Here is a 22,500-nt window from a genome sequence, read left to right as displayed (position 1 = left end):
TCTTCTCTTTTCCCTATTAGATGTGTTCATTTCAAATGAAGAAATTCCTAACACAATAATGAGCTAAAGAATTATGAGAGACAGAAATTATTCCTACTCATATCCTCATAGGAATAAAAGCTTACCTCTATGACAAAGCATCTTGGTGGGAGAACGCCTTCTTCCAGATGAGTGAAGGAGACTTGGTTGTTGGACTCTATCTTAACTGGAGCCAGCCTGAGTTTCCCTTCAAAGGTCATCACAGCAAAGATCTCTCTCTGGGCATCCCCTCTCAGGCGACCGTGAGGACTTCGGAGGTCAGTCACCTGAGGAAAGGATCCTTGATTGAAAATCTCATAATCAGTTCAGGTCAGAAGTTATTTTGTGTAAATGAAATGATATCACTTTGATTTTAGTTAATTAACTGTAAGGGTGTGCATTTTGTTAAGTTTTTGTTGTTATTTGTAATAAAAATACACGTTTTTTTGTACACCAAAGACATGTTTTCAAATACAAACCCATTATAATAAGGTAACCTATCCTCCAGACACCCTACAGAAGAAGATAAGTCCTCCTTTCTACCCATCTGATTATATACATCAGGGCCTCTGAGCACCCCAAGGGTGAAATTTGTCATTCTCTGTTTCTGTATCAAATCATTGGGATGAAGGGAAGCCATCTGTGTCCTGACTATGAACCTTTATGTTCTCTAAATGGGCCACACGAAACCTGAGAGGGTTCGAATTTCACTCACTTGCCCTGATTTCTGCCAAATCAGGCATCATACTTGAATAAGAGGAAGAAAATAGCTGATGAGTCACTCCTCAACTTCAGAAAGGGGAATAGTAAGCAGAATGATAACTTCAAGGAATGGAATGGTGAATTTTAAAGGTGGGAATGAGCAAAGAAAGCACAAGATCTCTGAAGGAGATTGCAGAAGTGTTGGGAACATCACTCAAACATACACGGAATGGCCAGTCTTCCCACCAGGTGCACCCAGAGACCCAGACGCATCCTCAGACAGTGGAAAAGGGAACTCTTCTTCTTCTTCTTTTGTTGAGTGTCTGGAATCTAACTCTTATGACAGGTTTTTGTAAAGTGATAGGTTATTTGAAACAAGTTAGACTTTATCATTTCCTTAGGTTACATTTATCTTGAGTCTGTTGAGTAGGTGTTTCTCAGGACAATTTTATTTTGTGGAAGAAAGGACTCTGTGAACTCACCGTAATTTTCACGACAGAGTCTCCCTCCTCTCCTAGTGCTCCTTCCTCAGTGATGATCCTTCCTGTGTCCTTCAAGAACCTCTCCAGATCTTCCTTCATCTCGAGAATTTCCTGTGAGACAAATCCAAGAGGACAAAGAGATTACTACAGAGAGGATTTGGAAAGACTGCAACATCTACCTGTATGAGACTGGAAAGATCCTTGAACTGAAAAGCTTCATCAGTCAGAGAGAAATATTATGAGATATTTGCTGATGAGGTCAGACATGATTTAGGCTTCCATATTATTTATTTATTTTTGTGGATAATCATTTAGAAATATCTCAGGCCACAAGATGAGGTTAACAGATGCCATAAGAAAGAAATTATCCCTTTCTTGAGTACAGTGCTAGATAAGTAGGATCCAGGAAAGAGAGAGAGAGAGAGAGAGAGAGAGAGAGAGAGAGAGAGTAACTTACCTTCTTTATATGACATTCTTCCTTTTTGTCCTCCTGAAACTTTGCCAAAGTTTCTTCCATAGCCTGGAGAAGCTCTTCTGCCTCTTGCATGAAAGGCGCTGCTGAAATAAAGTCTGTTGCTGCTTCCAGTTGGGCATCACTTTCATTGAATTTTGTTCTGTTCTTCTGCAATTTTTCCAGCCTGTCCAGGAGCAGTTCAATATTTTGATCAATGCTGCTCAAAGTCTTTTCACTGGAAAGCTTCACCTCTGTAACTCGCCCTTTCATCTCTCTGTACCTGTCAATGAGTTCCTGAACCTCAGCCTCTGCTCCCTGACAAACAGCAACTCCTCTCTTGGTGAAGTTTTCTCTGAAATAGTGAGTAGTCTTCAGAAAGGGTTGCTTTAGTCTTGTGGCTTCGGTATTCGATACTGCAAGCTGTGATGAAAGTTGTTTTGCAACATCAAGGAGACCTCTGATAATCATGAAGTCCTCAGCCGAGTTCTGTGTGAACTGCATTCGGCAGACCGGGCATTCTTTCTTTTGAGTCGAAATGAGCCCCTCAATGCAGCGGCTGCAGAAGTCATGGGAGCAGAGGAGGATCCTCGGGCAGTGATCGTCATTGTACGTGTTACAGCAGATGTCGCATCCAAGGGATTGATGCCTGAAAAGGACACGGAAATCAGTGGCCCTTCCAGATGCAAGTGTGATCTTACACAAGATTAACTTCCTCGATAAAAAAAAAGAATGAATGCCATCAAGCGCTCAATGGTCTGGCCCGTAGGATCTGAAACTGTTTACCTAAACAGAGTGCTATCTAAAATGCAACATCAGATGTAAGTCAGAGATGAAAATTATGACAATATTATTATAGAACCAAATTCTTTTGGAATTGGAACTTTCCACTGAATAACACTTTGCTTGACTTCATGCTAATATTTGCCCTTCAGGCTGATCAGGCTGGGATATTAGGCATTTTATTCGTATATTTTTTCACTCTTGATGAGATTTTGAGGAATTTGACTTCCATTTCTGACAAAAAAGTTTCATGGGTCCATCACATTTCAATACCTTTACATCGAACTATCACACACGAAACTGCAGTGGGAAACCATTGTGAGACACAGGGAGGCACAGTGACCTAACCTAACCTAACCTAGGGTACCATGTCCCAGCAGGAGTGGGTTGGGGATTTTTACATCTACCAAACTGCCACCCAACCTGACCCTACAGAAATGGTTCCCGTTGTGGTCGTTCATCACTGATGGAAACGACGTGTCGGAAGTGAAGGTCAAATTCATCAAACTCATATCAAATCTACAAAAGAAGACCTGAATTTTTTTTTTTTTTTTGTAAGGTGACTAAATTAACTGACTCCATGACAAGAAATAATGCATTTCCCAGTTTCTGACATACTGATATGACTAAATCCAGCCCTCACACGATGACAAAACAACAATTGAATAAGTTACTGAACTGGAATGAAACTTCCAGAAACACTATGACGCTAGTGTTGTGATGTGACAGATGCAGGAACAAATAAAATTACATAATAAACTTTGAAATCAAGGATCTAGAAGACACGATTTCAGCATGAGACTTGCACAGTTGTCCTAAGACTTTGAAACTGACACAGAATGGTATTTTGGTCTTCAGTAATTGGTGGTGATTTTGGTACCAAAGAGAAAGGTCTTGGGTTTGTCTGCAATACTCAGCAGACAGGGTTCTTGGTCAGATGAATTCAGTCCTTATGTTCAGTCATAACTTTCTTATAATTTCTTCTTCATCCCAGTGATTAAAACATATTGTCCTTATCCATCCCTTGTATGTCGATGCTTCCTTTGCATTCTCTCCCTTTCTCTGTGTTCTCTTCACTGGCAGGATTCTGTTCTACTCTCTCTTTCCTACAGGTACACTTTCACCCAGTGTTCCCTTGAAGTGAAGGAGGAACACCCCTTCCTTCCACAGAATATCAAAACACCCACAAATCCACCACATCACACATCCTAAACTTATTTCTCTGTTTTCCCTAATATTTTCAGCATCTTTCTTCACGCAAGAGAGGGAGGACCTTCCTTCCCCCTCCCCCTTGAGCTTTGTGCCAGCAGAGACGCTTGTGGTAAGAATCACATCACAATGCTGCAGCATTCTTCTTGGACCTTTCCCTTCCCCAGACATACCTTACATGTCATGGTCAGCTACCAAATTAGTCTTTCACCACTCTGACATGGCATATCATTTGTAACCCCATCAACTGCTAGTGCCTTTCCAGTCTTCAGCCTCTTGATTTCCCTCCTTACATCCTCAACAGCCACTTCCACAAGTATTCTCCAGATGACCTCAACCCCACACACTCTTCTTGTATTATCATTGGACTCTGCCCCTCTTCTGTCTCCCTCAGTCAACAGATCTTCAGAATGATAACTCCCTCAGAACAGGACTTCTTTCCCCTCAGACAGCATTTGTCCTTCTGCCTCTTTTATGAAGACTCCATTTGCTCTTTTACCTTCCTCTCTGTACTGACCTCCTTGTTGAGACACTTCTTGTTCTCCCTAAAATCTCCTGCACCTTCTCTCTCTCTCTCTCTCTCTCTCTCTCTCTCTCTCTCTCTCTCTCTCTCTCTCTCTCTCTCTCTCTCTCTCTCTTCTTGACCACCTGATCCATACTCCTGCATTCCTGTACATGATCTTCCCTTCTCTCTTGCCTCTTCCTTCTCCCCTAATCTTTCCACTTCCCCATCCCATCACTAAGTGGTTTCATTGCCCTTTTCCCCACACCCCCCCCCCCCCCCCCTTCCGATTCCTCTTGGAACCACAAGGACTTCCTGCTGACCCTGTGACCCCATCCTGGGACTCTCCGCACTCCTCGTGACACCTACACTTGTTGGGTTTGTGTTCTTATTAGCCACTTGAGACCTTGTCCCTTATCTCCTCCTCATCACTGGGGATTCCACGTCATCAGATGTGCACCTTGACTAGGTCACGTGACTCCTGTGATAAGGACCTTTGCTCCTGCATCTTCTGCGTGTGTGTGTGTGTGAGGTCAGTGCATACTCTCTCTCTCTCTCTCTCTCTCTCTCTCTCTTTCTCTCTCTGAGTCAGGACTGGAGGTCATCTGGTGAACCGTGGCATCGACCTTTCTTTCTCAAACCGTCAAGAAGAGGACAGCAAGTGAAAGCTAACTGTCTAACAACTACCAAACTCTCATGGCAACTAGAATCTTCTTCTTAAACCTTCTACTTTACTTCCATTCAAACCTTCTTTCTACCACCTTGCCATCCCACTCTCTCTCTCATTTATTTCATCAAAGATTAGGGGTTAAATTTTGTGGCCAAAAATAGAAGTAAGAGGAAAGGTAATTCTTACCCAGGTGCAGGAGTGAAGAATATAGTGACAAAAAATTAAGGTAAATAATAGAAAAAGTGTAATCATAGTGCAGGGATGGAAGAATTTGCCAGACAGAAGGTCTTGTAGCCAACCTGACGAATGTTATAGAGAACATCCGTGAGGAAACTGATAACGGCATTCTTATAAGACTTCTGCCCAAAACCAATGTAAGCCACTACTCCCTAAGCAAGGCAATTTGAATCAACGACAGAAAGGAGCTAATATGCCAAGAAAAAAGTGTTAGGTTTGTAAACTTTTGGGACAAATTTATAGGGAATAGGAAAGTATATAAAACAGATGGAACTCACTTGAATTTCGAAGGAGGAAAACTAATAGAAAACCTTCTCAAAGAAAACCTCATGAAACACCTTAGTGAACTGAACATTCAAGGGAAGAAGTCAGAAAGCACCCAGAATCTGGTTAGTAGTAGCACTGCAGGCTACAGTGACAGTAAGGGAAACTAATAAAACCACCGAGGACAAAAGAGAAGATAGAAAAGTCCCTCAGAGTGAAGCAGTTTAATGCTCAATATACTCGAAACAAAGTAGATCTCTTCAAAGCACTGGAAACAAGTGAGGAATTAGACATAATAATTATCACAGAAACATGGATACAAGAGGCAACAATAGACTTCGTAGAAGAGTACCAGATAGCTGGATATAAATTGTTCAAAAAAGATAGACTCAATAAAAAAGGTGGAGGCGTTATGTTATATGGTAGGGACCACCTCACTCCAAAATTAAAACCATGCAAGAAGTGATTGGTAACAATATAAACAGCCTAGGGAGGAAAATAACTCTAATACTAGTGTACAGATCTCCCCACCAATCACAAATGTCCGATGTACATTCAAATGTATTGTGCACTTCTTCTTCCTCCTCTGACTCTCTTAGAACAACTCTCTTCTGAAAAGTCTATCTCAAGATGTAATAACATTTCAGAGAATATCTTTTTAGTTAACTTCAAGAATTTCTCGACATCCTTCTATAATACTAATATGTAACGAAGAAACTGACGAAGTCTCTATCTTACTTGCCTGCCTGCCTGCCTGCCGAGAGAGAGAGAGAGAGGAGAGAGAGAGAGAGAGAGAGAGATTACTAAGTCTCCAACCACCAGCTATTCACTCTTTTGCAAATCATAAAGTAAAAAACTGAGGACTCTTTCCGACACTTAAACATAAGTGGGTCCAGTCCTCCACAGCTTGATGGCAGCAGCTCCGCATAATGGCAACAATCTACGAGTTCGGTAAATACAAACACATAGACGGAAGAAACGAGATACACGCTTCAAGACTTAGCACACAGCCAATCGAGACCTCATCATACGTCAGGCAGCTGCACTGCAGTGCCAAGAGAAGCTCAGCGTAACCTTCAGTGACTTCAATGGAGTGAATAAAGCTACATTATCAAATATATTAGCTCTACACTTTATCAATTGGCTTCTTCGTCATAATACCTGTTCCTTCATCGTTATCATCAACTTCAAGAAACACCACTCAACATAGACTTCTATGAAGAATCATCAACACAAGACTGGAGGTGAAAGAATCTGTCCTACAAACAAACACATCTGACGCTCACAGGAATCTGTGCCATAGCGACTTCACTATCACCCGGGCCAAGGACATCCCAACATTTGATTGGATGACGTCATTCAAGAAAGCATGAGATACAGCCTTATAACGAAGCTAAATAAACCTGTTTTATCCATTCATTGTGTAGGCACGATTTTATCACGTCGTAATTACAGGTCTACAGATCGCTGTTCCTGGGTTAGATAAAGCGGCATTTTCTAATAATCCCTTTGCTTGCAGGAATTTATCTTTGTCATTTTTGCCAACCCTTCTTTTTCAGAGATATTAATGAAATATTTTTACTGCGGCTTATGAGCGTACATTATCATGATTTATTGTGTAACCATATTATTTCTGTTCCCTCATTGTGCTTTTACATAGCATTTGCATTTACGTAGTGGACATGTTTATTCATACAGATACTTTGATAGGGTTGCTAATAGGCATACTGATCGTAAGAAAACAAGCGTAAAAATGGCTACCACCACTTACTTGGGGGCATCTGCAGCAGCTTCATCCAGTAATCCTGTTGTAACTTTAGTTAACACGAGATCCGCCATCGTATCTTTCTCAACTCAGGAGGTTGAATCCTGGATCTCATCAGTAGATGCTCATTTGAAAGCAAAGTGTCTTTCACTGCCTTCCTTACAGCTTCAGGAAGCTAAAAGCTTCATTGATTTTGCTAAGGGGGAGGCTGGGTCATACCTTAGGGGAATTTCCTTTCAAAAAACCAAAACATGGGAGGAATTTAAAGTTAAGTTACGCTCAGTATACGGTAATGAGGAAGCGCTGGATGAAGTGTTAGCTTTGAGAAACATACACAAAATTATCTCCATGACTAATCTTAGCTTAGTTGACCGGGTGGCACTGATTGCAAACCGTCTGGGTGGATACATGGATGAATCCAATCAGTCAAGTTGGGTCAGTGGTACCAAAATAACCACAAAAGATTTTGTCATATCAGCTATGTTGCCAGAAGCCTCAATACGGTTTTTTAATGATAAACTAATGCCCAACAGTACAGAATTGGACATATACAAACAAGTCAAGAAACATATGTCTAAATGTGCAGATTTAGACCCTTCCCTTGTTCCCAGCCTTCTCAAAAAATGAAAGTAAACCACAGCAAGTAAACGTAGTTACCAATAACACTGTCGGGATCACTTGTTTTAACTGTAAGAGAACGGGGCACATGATGAACGACTGTCGCACGCGTTTTTGCTCCATTCACAATACCACGCATCATGCATACGCTCGTTGTAATACACGCAACCATTCACAGGGTAATGCTAAAAATGCACAAAACGTCGCTAATGATAATAAGAAGAAACATCCAAACAATTATAAGAAGAAACTGGGCCATGTAGTGCAGAATCAGAAAGAAGTAAATCTCCTTCAGGGAATGCAGCTCCTAATCCGTTTGCCCAAAGCAATCAAAACCCAGTCAAATTTTCCGGATGTCCAAAGCAAATCAAGTACCATGTACATAACTCCAGGGGGAGAATAATGTTGGGTCGTCCATATCATCATCTTTTGAATCAAATAATAAATTTAATCATCTAGAAGACCTGTGCGAAACAGAATTTTCCTACGAACCACACGACCTCATCTAAAAAGTCAGTGCAGGATCCCGTAGATTTTCATAAAATCCTCTCTATCATTAGTACCGATGAGTTACGCCCTACTTTGCATGCAGTTAATCTAGAATATCAGCCCTTTACATTGTTTTTCGATTCTGATAGTGCACGTAACATAATGGACTTATGAACTCATCAGTTGTTGTCTTCAAACTTCCCTATTGAGAAGTCCAAGTCCGCCTGCGAGGCATCGAAAATAATGAATTAAGCGTCGTAGGCATGACCCAGGTGCAGTGCAAGGTAGGTAAGTGTACGCTTACCGATACCTTTATAGTTGTACAACACATTAATATGTATCCAGTTGTAATTGTAGGATATCCATCTATGTGCATTCAAAACATTATTCTAGCTCCTACAAAGAATGGCGCATTTAAAAAAGGTGAATTCTATAGATCATCAAACACATTAAAATCCATTTTGGACCAAAAGGAGACAGACAATCAAATAGTAACGTACACTGAGGAACCAATTACCTGTCTCTTGAACAATGATATCATCCAAGTCATCCAACAAAAATCTCATAAACCTTCACTGGCAACCTACATGTAGTCTCTCGAACTGAATGTTCCCTCATATCTCTCAGTGAGCGTTAGGAAAACTTTGCCAGGATCAGAAACCAAAATCCTTCCAGACACTCTGAAAATTAACGGACTTCCCGTAACACAAGTGTTGTACATTGTTGACTGTCAGTATCAGATCAATATGAAGTCTGTAACCACTTGAATACCGATTTAGTAATCAAACAAAATCAACATATCATAGATATCGAAGCGTATAAGTACCGCATTCTTACCGTCACTGAAATTAACCCCGCTCAACCCACTGTCGACAAGTCCTTCTTACCATTAATCAAAAGCAAAATCAATGCAGATATCCAAGATAAGGGGATAAGACAGAAATTTTTCTAACTCTTGTCCAAATATCAGGATGTCTTTTCCACTAGCGAGGGATCTCTAGGCAAAACAGATGTAACTGAACACCGCATAAGGTTAAAGGATAAGAATAAATTTATTTACGTTCCCTCATACCGTCTCCGTATGAAACTCCAGAACGAAATCAATGGAGAAGTAGATAAAATTCTAGAAGAAGGGGTTATTAAAAAATCAAATAGCTCTTATAACTTTCCTTTAATTTTTGTCCCCCAAAAAAGATCGGACTTGGCGATTTTGCGTATACTTCCGTTGCTTAAACGAGGAAACGATCCCTGATAGTTTTCCGGCATCGTGTACCAACGATATCTTATCCCTGTTAGGTTGGAATGAATTTTTCACTTCCTTGGACCTACTTAAGGGCTTTCACAAGATACCCTTAGATAAAGAAAGCACACCTTACAATGCTTTGCGCCCCGATAACCTTCACCAGAATGATTGATATAAAGTTTGGTGACTTGCTAAGTGTAACTCTTCATGCACTATAGGGACGATCTTGAACTGGTTCTCCAGAGATTAAGACAACATAATTTAAGAGTAAAAATTTCAAGGCACGAGTTCTTCAAAACAGAACTATTCTATTTAGTTCTGTTTTGAAGAACTCGTGCCTTGAAATTTTTACTCATCAAGGTCTTAAAGTGGTTCATGATAAGGTGTCAAGCTATCCGTAACTTTCTGGTACCTACGGTAGTCTCCACTTTGGGGGGGTCCCGATTGTAAAAAATCGTAAAAATATTTGCCAAAAATACACTAATCAAGACAGGCAAATGAAATTTTCAGGCATTATTAGCACTATAATAACGCATATTCTCTGTGAGTTTTATCATCCTACAGGGAAAATTAATGATTTTATGAAAAAAAATGTGAAAAAACGGAAATTTCCGGGCCCCTCGTACTGAAGGTTATTTGGTGATTGGTGAGAAACTACAGTCTTGAATAGAACTTTCGATCTGACGGAATGTTGGTATATTCCACCTGGAACATGCACAAAAAAATTATCAAAATAGAACAATAAATAAGCACGTTATAACAAAAAAAAAGAGCAACAACTTCAGGTAAGTTCAGCGAAAGCCCCGCTGAATAATCAGACTATAGCTAGGAAGAAATATTCAGGAAAAATTCAAATCTCGATTTAGGGACAAAACTTTTGAGAGTTTGTAGTTATTATGTCACTTGATAGCCTAAAACATCTAAAAATGATATTATTTAGGACAATAACAAAGAAACCCCCCACCCCCCAAAAAAATAAATAAATAAAAAGGGGGGCGGGGTTTCTTTGATTGTCTAAATAATATAATTTTTAGATGTTTTAGGCTATCAAGTGACATAATAACTACAAACTCGCAAAAGGTTTTTGTCCCTAAATCGAGATTTGAATTTTTCCTGAATATTTTCTTCCTAGCTATAGTCTGATTTTTCGGCGGGGCTTTCGCTGAACTTACGAAGTTGTTGCTCTTTTTTTTTTATAACGTGCTTATTTACTGTTCTATTTTGATCATTTTTTTTGTGCATGTTCCAGGTGGATATACCAACATTCTGTCAGACCGAATTTCTATTCAAGACTGTAGTTTCTCACCAATCACCAAATAACCTTCAGTACGAGGGGCCCGGAAATTTCCGTTTTTTCACATTTTTTTTCATAAAATCATTAATTTTCCCTGTAGGATGATAAAACTCACAGAGAATATGCATTATTATAGTGCTAATAATACCTGAAAATTTCATTAGCCTGTCTTGATTAGTGTATTTTTGGCAAATATTTTTTACGATCGGCACCCCCCAAAGTGGAGACTACCCTAAAGGCGTACAACAATTTTTGGGGTGTTTGGGATGTTACAGGTGCTTCATGCGCAACTACTCACTAATTGCAGCTCCTTTAACTGATCTTGGGAAGAAAGGTGCAGATTTTATATGGTCTGAAACGCACCAGGATGAGTTCGATACCTTGAAAGAGAAATTGTGCAACTCGCCTATCTTAAAATTTCCTGATTCAGTAAGGAATTCTTTATTGCAACTGACGCCTCAGATCAGGGGGCAGGAGGGGCATTACTTCAGCAATATGATAAACAGCTTTTCCCAATAGCTCTTTATTCATGTAAACTGAAGCTGTCTGAAAGTAAATACGCAGTGATAGACAAGGAAGGGCTAGATATCGCTGATTCATTAGTGCATTTCAAGTTCATAATCCATGGCTATCCTGTTGAGGTCCTTACTGACCCTAGCCCCTCACCGACTTCTTCAATGGCTTCAATCACAGCCATATAAGAACTCGATGGCATACGATCATTCAGGACTTTTGCGCGAAGATAGGATATTTACCTGGGAAAGCAGATGTCATCGGTGATGCATTAACCCGCAACCCCACACCAACATGTTTTGAACCATTAGCTGAATTAGAAGATATTGAAACACCCGTAGAAACTGTTAAAATAGCGTTCGAACAAGAAAATTCATTAATCCAAACGATCACAAACATTGAAGACATGGGTTGGAGCACCAAACTGGTACAGACTGAACAAAGGAAAAACCCTCAGTTAAGTAAAGTAATAGACGCCTTGAACGGAAATCCTAAAGAAAAAGAATGCGTAAAATATTCACAACAAAGTTACATAATCAAGGATAATATTCTGTGTAGATCCGTGACTAGAAAAACCCAAAGTACACTGCAGTCGACTAATGACCAGGTAGTATTACCAATCTCTCTTATACTGACTGTCTTAAATTGGTTGCATTCCAATCCCTTACACGGTCATCCTGGGTTCTCTATCATGTCACAAAAAGCTAAATCACTATTCTACTGGTCTACGATGATTACAAATATGGAGAAACATATAAACAGTTGTCACACTTGTCACGAAAACAAAGGGCACACTAAGACACCTGTTAGTCTTGGAACCTACCCCATGCCAAACAAACCTTTTGAATGGGTACACTTAGATTTATTAACAGGATTTTACTAATCTGACAGAGAGAATCGGCACCTCTTAGCGTTAATTGATGCCTTGAGCAGATACACAGAATTAATACTTTTAAAGAACAAAACTGCTATTGAATGGGCAAGAAAATTCTATGAATGTTATATTTGTAAACATGGAATTCCACACACGATAATCTCCGACTCTGGTGGAGAATTCAATGATCAATTTCTTAACTCCCTATGCGAATTCCTAGGCATAAAAAAATACCATGATTTATCATCCTGAATCAAATGGCTTAGTAGAACGGGTGAATCAAAAGGTGTTGAATATCCTACGGTTACACTGGTGGGTATGGACCCCAATTGGGATATTGCTGTTCCCGCTGTCTCAAGCACTCTTAATCATAGTTACCACATCAAAATGTCACCACATGAAGCACTCTACGGCACACCTGCTAGGACACCTTTTCACATTCTTACACCCACAAACAGTTTATCAGATCCTTTAAATGATATCATGAATGCGAGTGTAAGCAGGTTCAATATACTTCATAAGAATCTTGAAGAAGCTCAAATAATCATGAAAAATAATCATGATAAAACTGCCAAACAAACAAAACCATATGCAGTAGGTGATCTAATATATATACAAGTATACGTATGCAAGGGTCTGAACTATAAACTAACGCCTAAATTCGAAGGACCATTTATCATCCTCGAACGCTAATGGCAAATAGGCTGAAAGGGTTGTATGGGAAAAGGAGAGAAATTTATATAAGACTTATATGATAACCTCATATATATAAAACTTGTGTGAAAATATATATCATATTATTAAAACATTTTTATCTGTATACCACTTTTATTCCATGTGATGGTTATTTAAAAACATGAGCAATTACATATAATTGGCTATTTGTAGGTTCCAACATGCAGCTTGTCTTGTTTTTATTGGTACTGATTTTTCAGGCATTTTTCTCGTGTGGGACTGTTTCCAAAACCAAAAATATCCAATTTAATCATGGCTCAATCATTGAAAGAATTAAAGATCTTTTCATTACGTCTAGCAACATTATACTAGAAGTTGATACGAAAGTTAATTTCTTACCAGAGCATTATGTCATCAATCTGAAATCCAAACTATCTCTTTTTACTGAATCACTGAATCAACTGCACAGAACCTACTTTCCCTCAAGCGACGAACACCCATTTGCTCATACCATGAGTATTGCTGAGTAAATGTCCTTTGATTTGCAGAACAAGACAGTTGAAACAGAATGCTTAGCACGCGACCTCCTTATGCGGACGGTTCCACACACCAGTGTAGAAAAACGTAACCCATTTGTATTTGCCGTTCTTAACTTGTTTGGTTCTGTAGCAGGTTTAGGTTTAAGTATCTCTTATCATCTTAAAATTAACGATCAGATTAAGAGAATTGAAATATTACAGCACGAACATGAATTTATTTTTTCTGAACTTCGTAAACAACTTGAATCAATTAACGAACTCATGACGATAATAAATGAACATTCCAGTAACTTAAATCATATCCAAGACGTGCAATCTTTGCTTGCAACTTTAGCATATTACAATACGAAGATGGATCATATATTATATACGTATACTAAGGTTTCTCATGTGGAAGCCATAACACTTGCTACAAAGGGAGTCTTGTCGCCGCACTTGTTATCTATTAAAGACTTAACCTTAACCAAAGAGAATGCTCGTGACAAATTCGGTTATACTCCTTTGACAGAAACACATAAGATTGAGTTCTATTATAGCCTAATCTCAGTTAGTGTAGAGCACTATAGAATCAAGATTAATATCCCTTTTGATCCTTCTGATGCATGGGAATCCTATAAAGTAGCACTATTTCCCAATTACATGACAAATAGCTCATTACCAGTTATATCAAATCTGTCTGGCTACTTGTTAATTTCACCTAACAAGGAAACTTTTACGGTCGTCAGAAACCTGGAATCGTTCGTTAATTGCTACACAGCCATGGATAAAAAGGTTTGCACGGCTGACTCCTTTGAATTCCGGAATATTTCTGAGGGTCCATGTGAGTTAGACCTAGCATTCAATGGAACCTTGCCCCATATGCAAGAACACTGCTTGGATCAACTGTATCCTTATGACAAGTATAAGTTAGCTCATAGGCTGAACAATGGAACCTGGCTGAGATTCTCCACAGAGAAATTTAGAGTGTCCTGTCCAGATGGACCAGCTCGGAATCTCATCTCTTCATTGCTGCCAATGGCTGCAACTACACCGTCCATGGAGTAAGCACAATCATCCGGGAGAGGTCCTATTTTCCTAACATGAAGTAGGGGACCACCCACATCGCAGAACTTCCCCTCCCTTATAACCCAACAGTGGCCAAACAGCTGAATCGCTTGGCTACTATGGATCCGGTCCACCCTGTTTACAAACCTAATGAAGACCTTCGCTACTATGCATTGCTGGTCATCGTTATGCTGACAGTGGCGATCATAGTCGTCGTGAACTTATTTGCTTGGCACAGGATAAGGAAAATACAGCAGGCCCAGGTACAGAATGTCAGAACCAGCCAAGACAATCTATCCTATGTCCTGAAACTATGGGATATCCGTGTTGTGTGAATTTGGCCACTTTAAGCAACCACTGATTTCTTTTGGAACAGTGAATTATCTTTAATGAACAATTTATGAATGCAATCAAATATATCTGTGCGTTGCACGCACCAGAAATATATGTGCACATGTAACTTTAATCACATTTAGCTTTAATCAATAAATATATATTGCCTTATATTTATCTCTTTAATTTTTTTTCTTATAAACCTCATACTAATACATATAACATTTGCGTGTCATGTAACTACCAAGAAATACCTTTAGTATTTCTAAAGAATTAATTACCCTCATGACTTGCATTTATATAGTATATCAATTTAGCACATATGTATAAACCTATATATATATATATATATATATATATTATATATATATAATATATATAGATATATATATATATATATATATATATATATATATATATATAATCTATATATATATAATATATATATATAGAATATATATTATATATATATATACATACACGTGTTTTGATCGCCTCGTCTACCCAGCAGTTATTAAATTAATTATTTGCTAGAAGAGCAGCCATTTGTACCCCCACCTTTAACGACTTGGGGGATTGGCATGTCCGTTCTGCCTTAAAGATGTGGGGGGGTGGAACTAATCCGTTAACGACTAGACCTAGTGTAGGGTAAGAAGGGCAGGTCGTAGGGTTTATATGGGCTGATTGATAGGCTTTAGGTACTCCTAGCTTTAGACCTCTTTTCCCACAAATCTGCTGGCTGTGTTTTTGCATCTTTCCAGACAATGCCGTAGGCTCCGTGTGTGAACCTAGACGCTCGCAAAATGCCCTGAATTCCTTCTCTTCAGTCTACTTCCAGCTACTTTATTCGGGCAGACATGCTCACCTCTGACTTGTTTTTCAGCCCCTTTGTTTCGTCATCGCTGGTTTGAGCCCTCGTCAGACATCACTATATATATGTGCAAGCCCCCAAGGACTAAGGTACATCTCGAAAGTGCAAATTCCAACCAGCCCTATTTCTCCAAGACGAATCTTGCTATTTCCATTTTCAAATTTTCCTTTTATCTCTCCTCTACTGAACGTCCCTTGTCCACCATCGTAGCACGTGCCACCCCTGTGACCTGTCCAAGATTAAGATCTTCATTGAGCATTTCATTTAAGCACTAGAGTTCCTCCTCTTGTGTGTGATTAAAGATAAACACCCTCCATAGTGCATTAGCTGAAATATTGTGCAAGAAGTCTTTATGTTATGTTGTGTGTAATTTGGGAATTCATTAGCAGATTCTCCCTGCTGAGTACATTATCCAGCTTTGCAGTAGATGTTGAATTGGGCCATTTTTTCATATTGTGGAGGATAGGAGTGATCCAGACAGTATACGGCGCTCTGCCCACGTGGCTTAAATGCCTTGCCTTTATCTCAGGCCCTTCAATGTTGTCTTGTAAATAAATGTAATGTAGATTAATCAACTGAGTTTTCCTGGCGACCTTCCAGAACAAACCAATCCCATAAACCCAAGGTAAGTCAAAAGTGTTCCATTATTTTCCTCTTTTTCCCCTTTCGTTTTTTACTACAAGGCCGGTCCAAAACGTAAAAGTGGCAGACCTTAGCCAAGGATTCGAATCAGGAGCTGTTTAAAAGTAGTAAATTGCGTTATCCCTTAAAAACATAAACTATAGATGATTTTTCACAAGACGTAAATCGTAAAAAAGCATTCGTAAATACACAAGGAGACACGCACAACTTACAGATGTTAAGAAGTTATTTTAGAAGGGTTCAAAGTAAGTGTGTTTCTCTCAGAGTAAAGATATTATTGTGAAACGGCAAAAGAGCCAAACAACTTAAAGTTGGAGGCGCACAAATTAGAGCCTGCGAATTCCTCTCTGTTAGCAAGTATCAGCTGTAGCTCACACACAAGACAAACCAGTGTGTGTTAGATAAGATGCCCGAAAAAGTGCTAGGTTAGAACTAGGAAGAGCTTTGCCAGGGAGTCATTGCATGTTTACAAGGCAAGGTAGCCTAGTTAGGAGTGTTTTCTACTAATAGTTACGGCAAAAGAAGTGTACAATTATTTTGTCTGTGAAATGTTAGGGGAATTCGTTTTAACTTAGCTTTCATTTCACGCATTGGTAACCGCAGCTCACTCTCTTAGCTTCTCAGCGCATGCACGGCCAGCCCTGCCAGCCATCTTCGTTCCCAAGGCAAGCAATTCACCACTTAAAGCTTTATCTCAACGATTTAAGTCAAATAACGTAAATCTTGATGTTTTAACGTACATAATATCAATCTCCATACTAGCATCTATCATTCTGTCAGAACAGTTAATGTTGTTTTGCTTTCAATAAAGTTAGAACTTTGTTGTTGTAAATCACATGCTCCTTTTACACAGCAGTCAGCTGTTTCGCCATCGGATGTAGCTGCCCGGCTCTGCTCAACCCCCGCACGTTTCATTTAGCACTGCTCACTCGCTCGCTGAGCGAAAGTTTTCATTTCACTTCACCCTTAATGTAACCTTTTTTCATCTACAAATATTTGCTAACATCTTAAAATCCTTACTGCCATTTGACTTGTCATAGGGAGTTAGGTACCTTACATAAAGTTAATGCAAATCTTAAAAGTAAATTACATTAAGAGAGTTGTTAACATAAACGCATTGTAAATCACTAATCGTTCTGGCGCGCAATTCCATTTTCCAGTAAAGTAAAAATCGTTCATCGCTAGTGAGTTTCATTTACCAAAAACTTATTAAAAAGTAATTCTTTCCCCAAAACTTCACGTAAGGAAATCATTCAACGCCAAATTGCATCATATTAAAACTAAAAATTATTAGTTCAAATAAATACAAAGGAGTTTGTCATATATCATTTTAAGGGTCTTAGAGAGAGAGAGAGACGAGAGAGAGAGAGAGAGAGAGAGAGAGAGAGAGAGAGAGAGAGAGAACCCATTATTCAAAAAGCCAAGAGTACTACATTTATTACCTACGCATGCATCATTAACTTTATTTTAGCCTCTTGTGTCTTTCATTTACACTGAGCGTGATATGTATGCGCCTGTGTCCATTGTACTATTGCAACCCTTATTTAATTTACCGAGTACTTCAGCCGAGGACTGAGCACCTTTTAATTACCGCTACCTGTCGTTGCCCTAGTGGTCTTTGTCATTTTATTATGAAAGACTTGCTTATACCGCAAGCATAAACTGCACATAGAGTGCCAACGCAACCTCATTTCTTCCATACAAGGAAGCTGCTACCAGTCTAGGACTGGCCACCACCAGTGCACATCATGCCCTACCATTTTACAGTGCCACTAATTCGCAGCGCTGTCCATTGACTGGCTGCTGAAGTACTCCCCCTTTTACTTTCTCATCTCCACCGTTACACTCTGCCACGAACGGAGTGCCATTTCCCTTCTGTATACTTGAGTATACTGCATTTAGTGTCATCTGACGGGACACACCAGCACGCTACCAGTGCAACCAAGGAACGCCTCCATAAGTGCCACTATACCAGCACTCAACTAGTGCTGTCCAAGGAATGCCTCCATAAGTGCCACTGCACCTGTACAGGACGTACAGGTAGCCATTTATCTGTGCATCCATCATTAGGATCGCCCAAATTACCAGCGTATCCGCCAGTTTGGAATGCAAATCAGTGTGACCTCTACACGGCACACTCCATTAGATTTTCTCACCTCATTAGGTACCATTCACAAAGTACCACCAATTTACGGGACACTTCCCAAGTGCCACAGAGCACCCAATCTTTCAGACATTGTATTGTTCATCACGAACCTTACCTCATTTGCAGAACCCATTTCTAGGCAAGTGCCACTTTACTAAATAGGCACTCCCATCCAGTGCTATTCCTGGCCATCATTTTCATATCTGACTGAGACTCTACTGCACAGCCTAAGGGAAATGTCTTCCCCTGCTTACAAACCCCAGACCATGAGCTGGACTTCTGGTAAGAGGTGGTTGCAGATGTTCTGCACCACTTGTTGTGTGCGTGGGTATGCTGTGGATTCTGACCAGTGCCCAAGTCGGTCCCTACCTTGGGACGTGAGTTTCCAGGGTGAACTTCTCCAAGGCTGCCATGTAGCCCTCCCTGATGAACCATCTCCTACAGCCTATCGGTGGGTACATGTCATGGCCGATGCTGAAGCCCAGGTCTCCCTCATTTCAAGAGAGGCATTGCTTAGGGGTGCCAAAATCCAGAAGGACAAAGAAATTCAGTTTGAATGGATAGATGGCAAGCTCTATTCTGTTCCTTCAGTCCTTCTGAAGGTACAAATACCCTTATTGGACCAGGAGACCAGGGAAACCACATTGTGCCTCCTGGGCGTAGTGGACAAATTCCATGATGTTTATCAGGTGATATTGGCCCGAGATCCCCTAAAGCCGTATCTCCCCTGGACGCAGCTCCCACAACCAGAAGCACCGGACCCCTGCAGCATGTCCAATAACCACACCTCAGTTTTAGACTCAGAGGCTAGGGCCTCAGATGTCACTGACATCATTTCCAGTTATAAGCCTGGTCCTGATCCAGGTTAGTTTAGACCAGAAGTTATTCCTTCCGCATCCTACCAGCCTCTTACAGCTTCACCGCCTGCCTCCTCCCTTTCGGAAGAGGTGAGCTCACCAGTCAACCTTGAACTTGTTCCCAAGAATGACTCAGAGGAGGATTCCTTAACCTCCCCACAACTCAATTCCAGAGAGGACTCTTCACCTGTGCCAGAGCACACTGCAAGCCTTGGTGACTCCACAGATTCGCAACCTGTGTTGTCATCTCAGCCTTATCATCCAGTGCCACGGAAGAAGTTCTGGAACAAGAACCGCCGGGACTCTGGCTGCAAGGGTCACATGTCTGCAAATTACGGAGGGTGTGCTAATCACAATATTCCCACCATCGCAATGGCAGTTACCAATTCATCTTCGCTAGGCCCCCCAGCTAAGGGCCCTATCACTGTCACACCCCTCCAAAGCCATTATCCGCCAAGCCACGTCAGAGCATTTGATGACTCTGGTGCTCAAATCTCCCTGATACAGGAAGATCAAATCCCCCAAGGGCTAACGTTGATAGACGTCAACTAATTACGATTGAAGGCATCAATCAAACTAAACTGATCCTTCCCACTGTGCAACTGAGGGTCACTAGATCTCACCTTACAAAGGTATGTACTCTTGCAGTTACAAGCTACATTCCAGGAGGTTATGACCTCCTCCTAGGGCAAGACTTGAAGTCTCCTTCTCCTTTTAAAAAACCTAGGGTCCTAACCCCACGACAAATTACTCCAAAGCAAGGAGCCATCAAAATCCTACTTCCTCCCGGAAGTACGGCCACCAACAGTCTCCCCCCGTTACCAAGGAGGGAGATTGATCATTCACAGTCCCGTTGCAAAACCTGCAACGTAATAGGGTACTCCACAAATTGGCCTAGGTGCCCTAGCCGACTACCAGCAGCGGACACTGTCAATTCTCCACAAGGCTTAGCCTTCCACCAGAGACCAGAACCTCTGTCTCCCATCACCATGGGCACACTGAGAGGTATTGCACCTCCGATACCCGTCCCAGGTATGCCTGATGTCAACTCTCTGCCAATGCCACAAGGCAGCACTGAGCAGTGCCAAGCTCTGTCCAGCCTGGACATAGAGCCACCACAAACCTTGACCTCTACGCCTGGCCCCGAGCTAGTGCCATTGCCTAACCTAATCAAGGATCCTCTTACAGGAGATCCTACAACAGGCAGAGAGCTTTAAACAGCCCATTGCCACTTTTCATCCCTAGAAGCTTCTTCTTCAACATCACCTCTGTCAGCCGAGAATGAACCTCTGGCAGACCTCACCATTACACCTTCTCTGGACGACCAGGAACTGCCTGACCAAGAGTCAGCCGGGAGTCTTCACCTTACGACGGCTGTCGCAGCAGCCAAAGTGAGGGCCTCCCCTGCAGTAGGTTCCACCTCTATGACTGTTGCTGCAGATGCTGAAGTAGGGTGTTCGCCTGTAGTACCAAGGACTACCACTGCCTCTGCTCCTGACGGCACTTCTGGCCTTTCCCCAGAGTCGGTGCCTCTGTCAACTCCTAGGACTGGTGTAGCCAGGCCCTGGAGGAATAAGAAGAAGAAGAAGGGATGCAAATTAACACACTAACCAAAGAGCCACATGCTCTCCTTAGTACCTGTGCCCTAGGTACAGTATCACATTAATTTGCAGAGTGATCCTGGCACTTACCCAGAGAAGGTAGCCAGCTTGATCTCTGCCAGTAGACTAACTCTAACCCCCTAGAACTTGTGTCACTAACCCTCACGTAAATGTCATAATTACCTCATTATATTTCCATCCTGGTACACTACTAATCACTCATCACCCTCACGCATCATTACCTCATCTTTTGTATTTTAACAATTTAGGTCGATAAACCTCTGCTGTGCATACCACACTCTGGAATGATTGCGTCTCTTATTAATTGTAATGAGTAGGTTAGGCTAATAATGTAGTACCAGGGCATTAGGGTAGTAGCAAGTAGAATTTTCAAAGTAACTTTACATAGGGGTAGAGTAGACTGTCATCACAGACGACCAATAGTTCTCACTTAGGCTAGACTACATTAATTCCGTAAGTTAGTACACTTAGCATCTCCACTTGTAAGTTAGGTAGGGCATTTTAGTTAGCCGTATCACTGCTCTAAAAGCTCAGTTAGAGCAGGAGAACTGTTTAGTCGAGGCGATCAACTTATTTAGCCAAGGCCTTCACGCCTGAAAGGGAGTGAATGCCTTCTTAACAGGGGGAGCTATTACGTTTAATGACCCCCTCGCCTTCACAGTATCATTCATTTTTATTTAGTTCTAGAAGAGCACCCATTTTTCCCCTAACATCAGCTGACTTTGGGCGGGAAACACAAAGCAGGCCAGAGATCGGCATTTACGTTTGCAGCGGGGGGAGAAAATAAGCCATTAACTTAGGCCTAGAGTTATAGAGTAAGAAAGGCAGGTCGCAGGGTAATAAAGGCTTCGATGTGGGCTTTAGGGATTCCTAGCCTAAGACCTCCTTTCCCCCAAATTCGCTGGTTGTGTTTTCGCAACTTTCAGACAATGCTGGAGGCTGTGTGTGAAACCCAGGCCATTCAAATCTATCCTGATCTGCTCTCAGTCCATGCTAGTCGCTCCTGTAGGACAGACGTGTCCACTCTCTGACTGGAAGTCCGCCTTTGTCTGGTCCACACTGGTTGGAGCCCCCCTTCATACATCATGTTCAAGGCTCTAAGGGTTAAAGGTACGTCTCGAAAGTGCAAAATCCAACCAGCTCTATTCCTCCAAGACGAATCTTGCTATTTCCATTTCAAATCTTCCTTGTATCACTTCTCTACTGAAATTCATTTGTCATCATCGGAGCACGTGTTACCCCTGTGACCTGTTCAAGATTAAGCCTTCATTGAATGTTTCACTTAAACACTAGAGTTCCTCCCCAGTGGGTTAAATAAAAGTGACTGCCCTTGTAGCTGAAATATAGTGTCTAATCTGGGAACTTTTCCAGATTTTTGCTGAGTCACGTGTCATGCCTCCTCACCCGCAAGTGCTTCCTTAACGCAAGATACCTATGATCAATTTTGGAAACCAGCATCTAAGTAAATTTGATTTTGGCCAGCTCTCCCCTTGTGAGAGATAGGTGGTCCACGTGCGGCCAAGTTGCTTTTGCCTTATCCATCCAGGCCATTCAATGGCCTCTTGTAATAAATGTAAATTAATTAGCTGATTTTTCATCGGCAACCTTCAAGAGTAAAAATACCAAATCATTATTTTATTAGTTATCTATGGTAAGT

At 41.0% G+C, this 22,500-nt stretch overlaps 2 protein-coding genes across 3 annotated transcripts in view; both read right to left on the bottom strand.

The window, feature by feature from the left end:
* The window catches only part of LOC135199297 (uncharacterized), a 3,725-nt gene extending 1,434 nt beyond the window's left edge, over window positions 1-2,291 (bottom strand). Inside the window, exons 1-3 of the mRNA XM_064227207.1 lie at window positions 1,660-2,291; window positions 1,203-1,313; window positions 126-305 (exon numbers count right to left, since the gene is read on the bottom strand). Of these exons, the coding sequence (XP_064083277.1) occupies window positions 126-305; window positions 1,203-1,313; window positions 1,660-2,157 (789 nt within the window). The 5' untranslated portion in view covers window positions 2,158-2,291. The remainder of the gene's footprint in view (window positions 1-125; window positions 306-1,202; window positions 1,314-1,659) is intronic.
* The window catches only part of LOC135199298 (uncharacterized), a 367,793-nt gene that overhangs the window by 172,725 nt on the left and 172,568 nt on the right, over window positions 1-22,500 (bottom strand). The window lies entirely within an intron of this gene.

The sequence above is a fragment of the Macrobrachium nipponense genome, chromosome 25 (genome assembly GCF_015104395.2).
Source record: "Macrobrachium nipponense isolate FS-2020 chromosome 25, ASM1510439v2, whole genome shotgun sequence".
NCBI classification, from domain to species: domain Eukaryota; kingdom Metazoa; phylum Arthropoda; class Malacostraca; order Decapoda; family Palaemonidae; genus Macrobrachium; species Macrobrachium nipponense.
The sequence above is the reverse complement of the archived record's forward strand: the minus strand, read 5'-3'. Positions and strand labels throughout refer to the sequence as shown.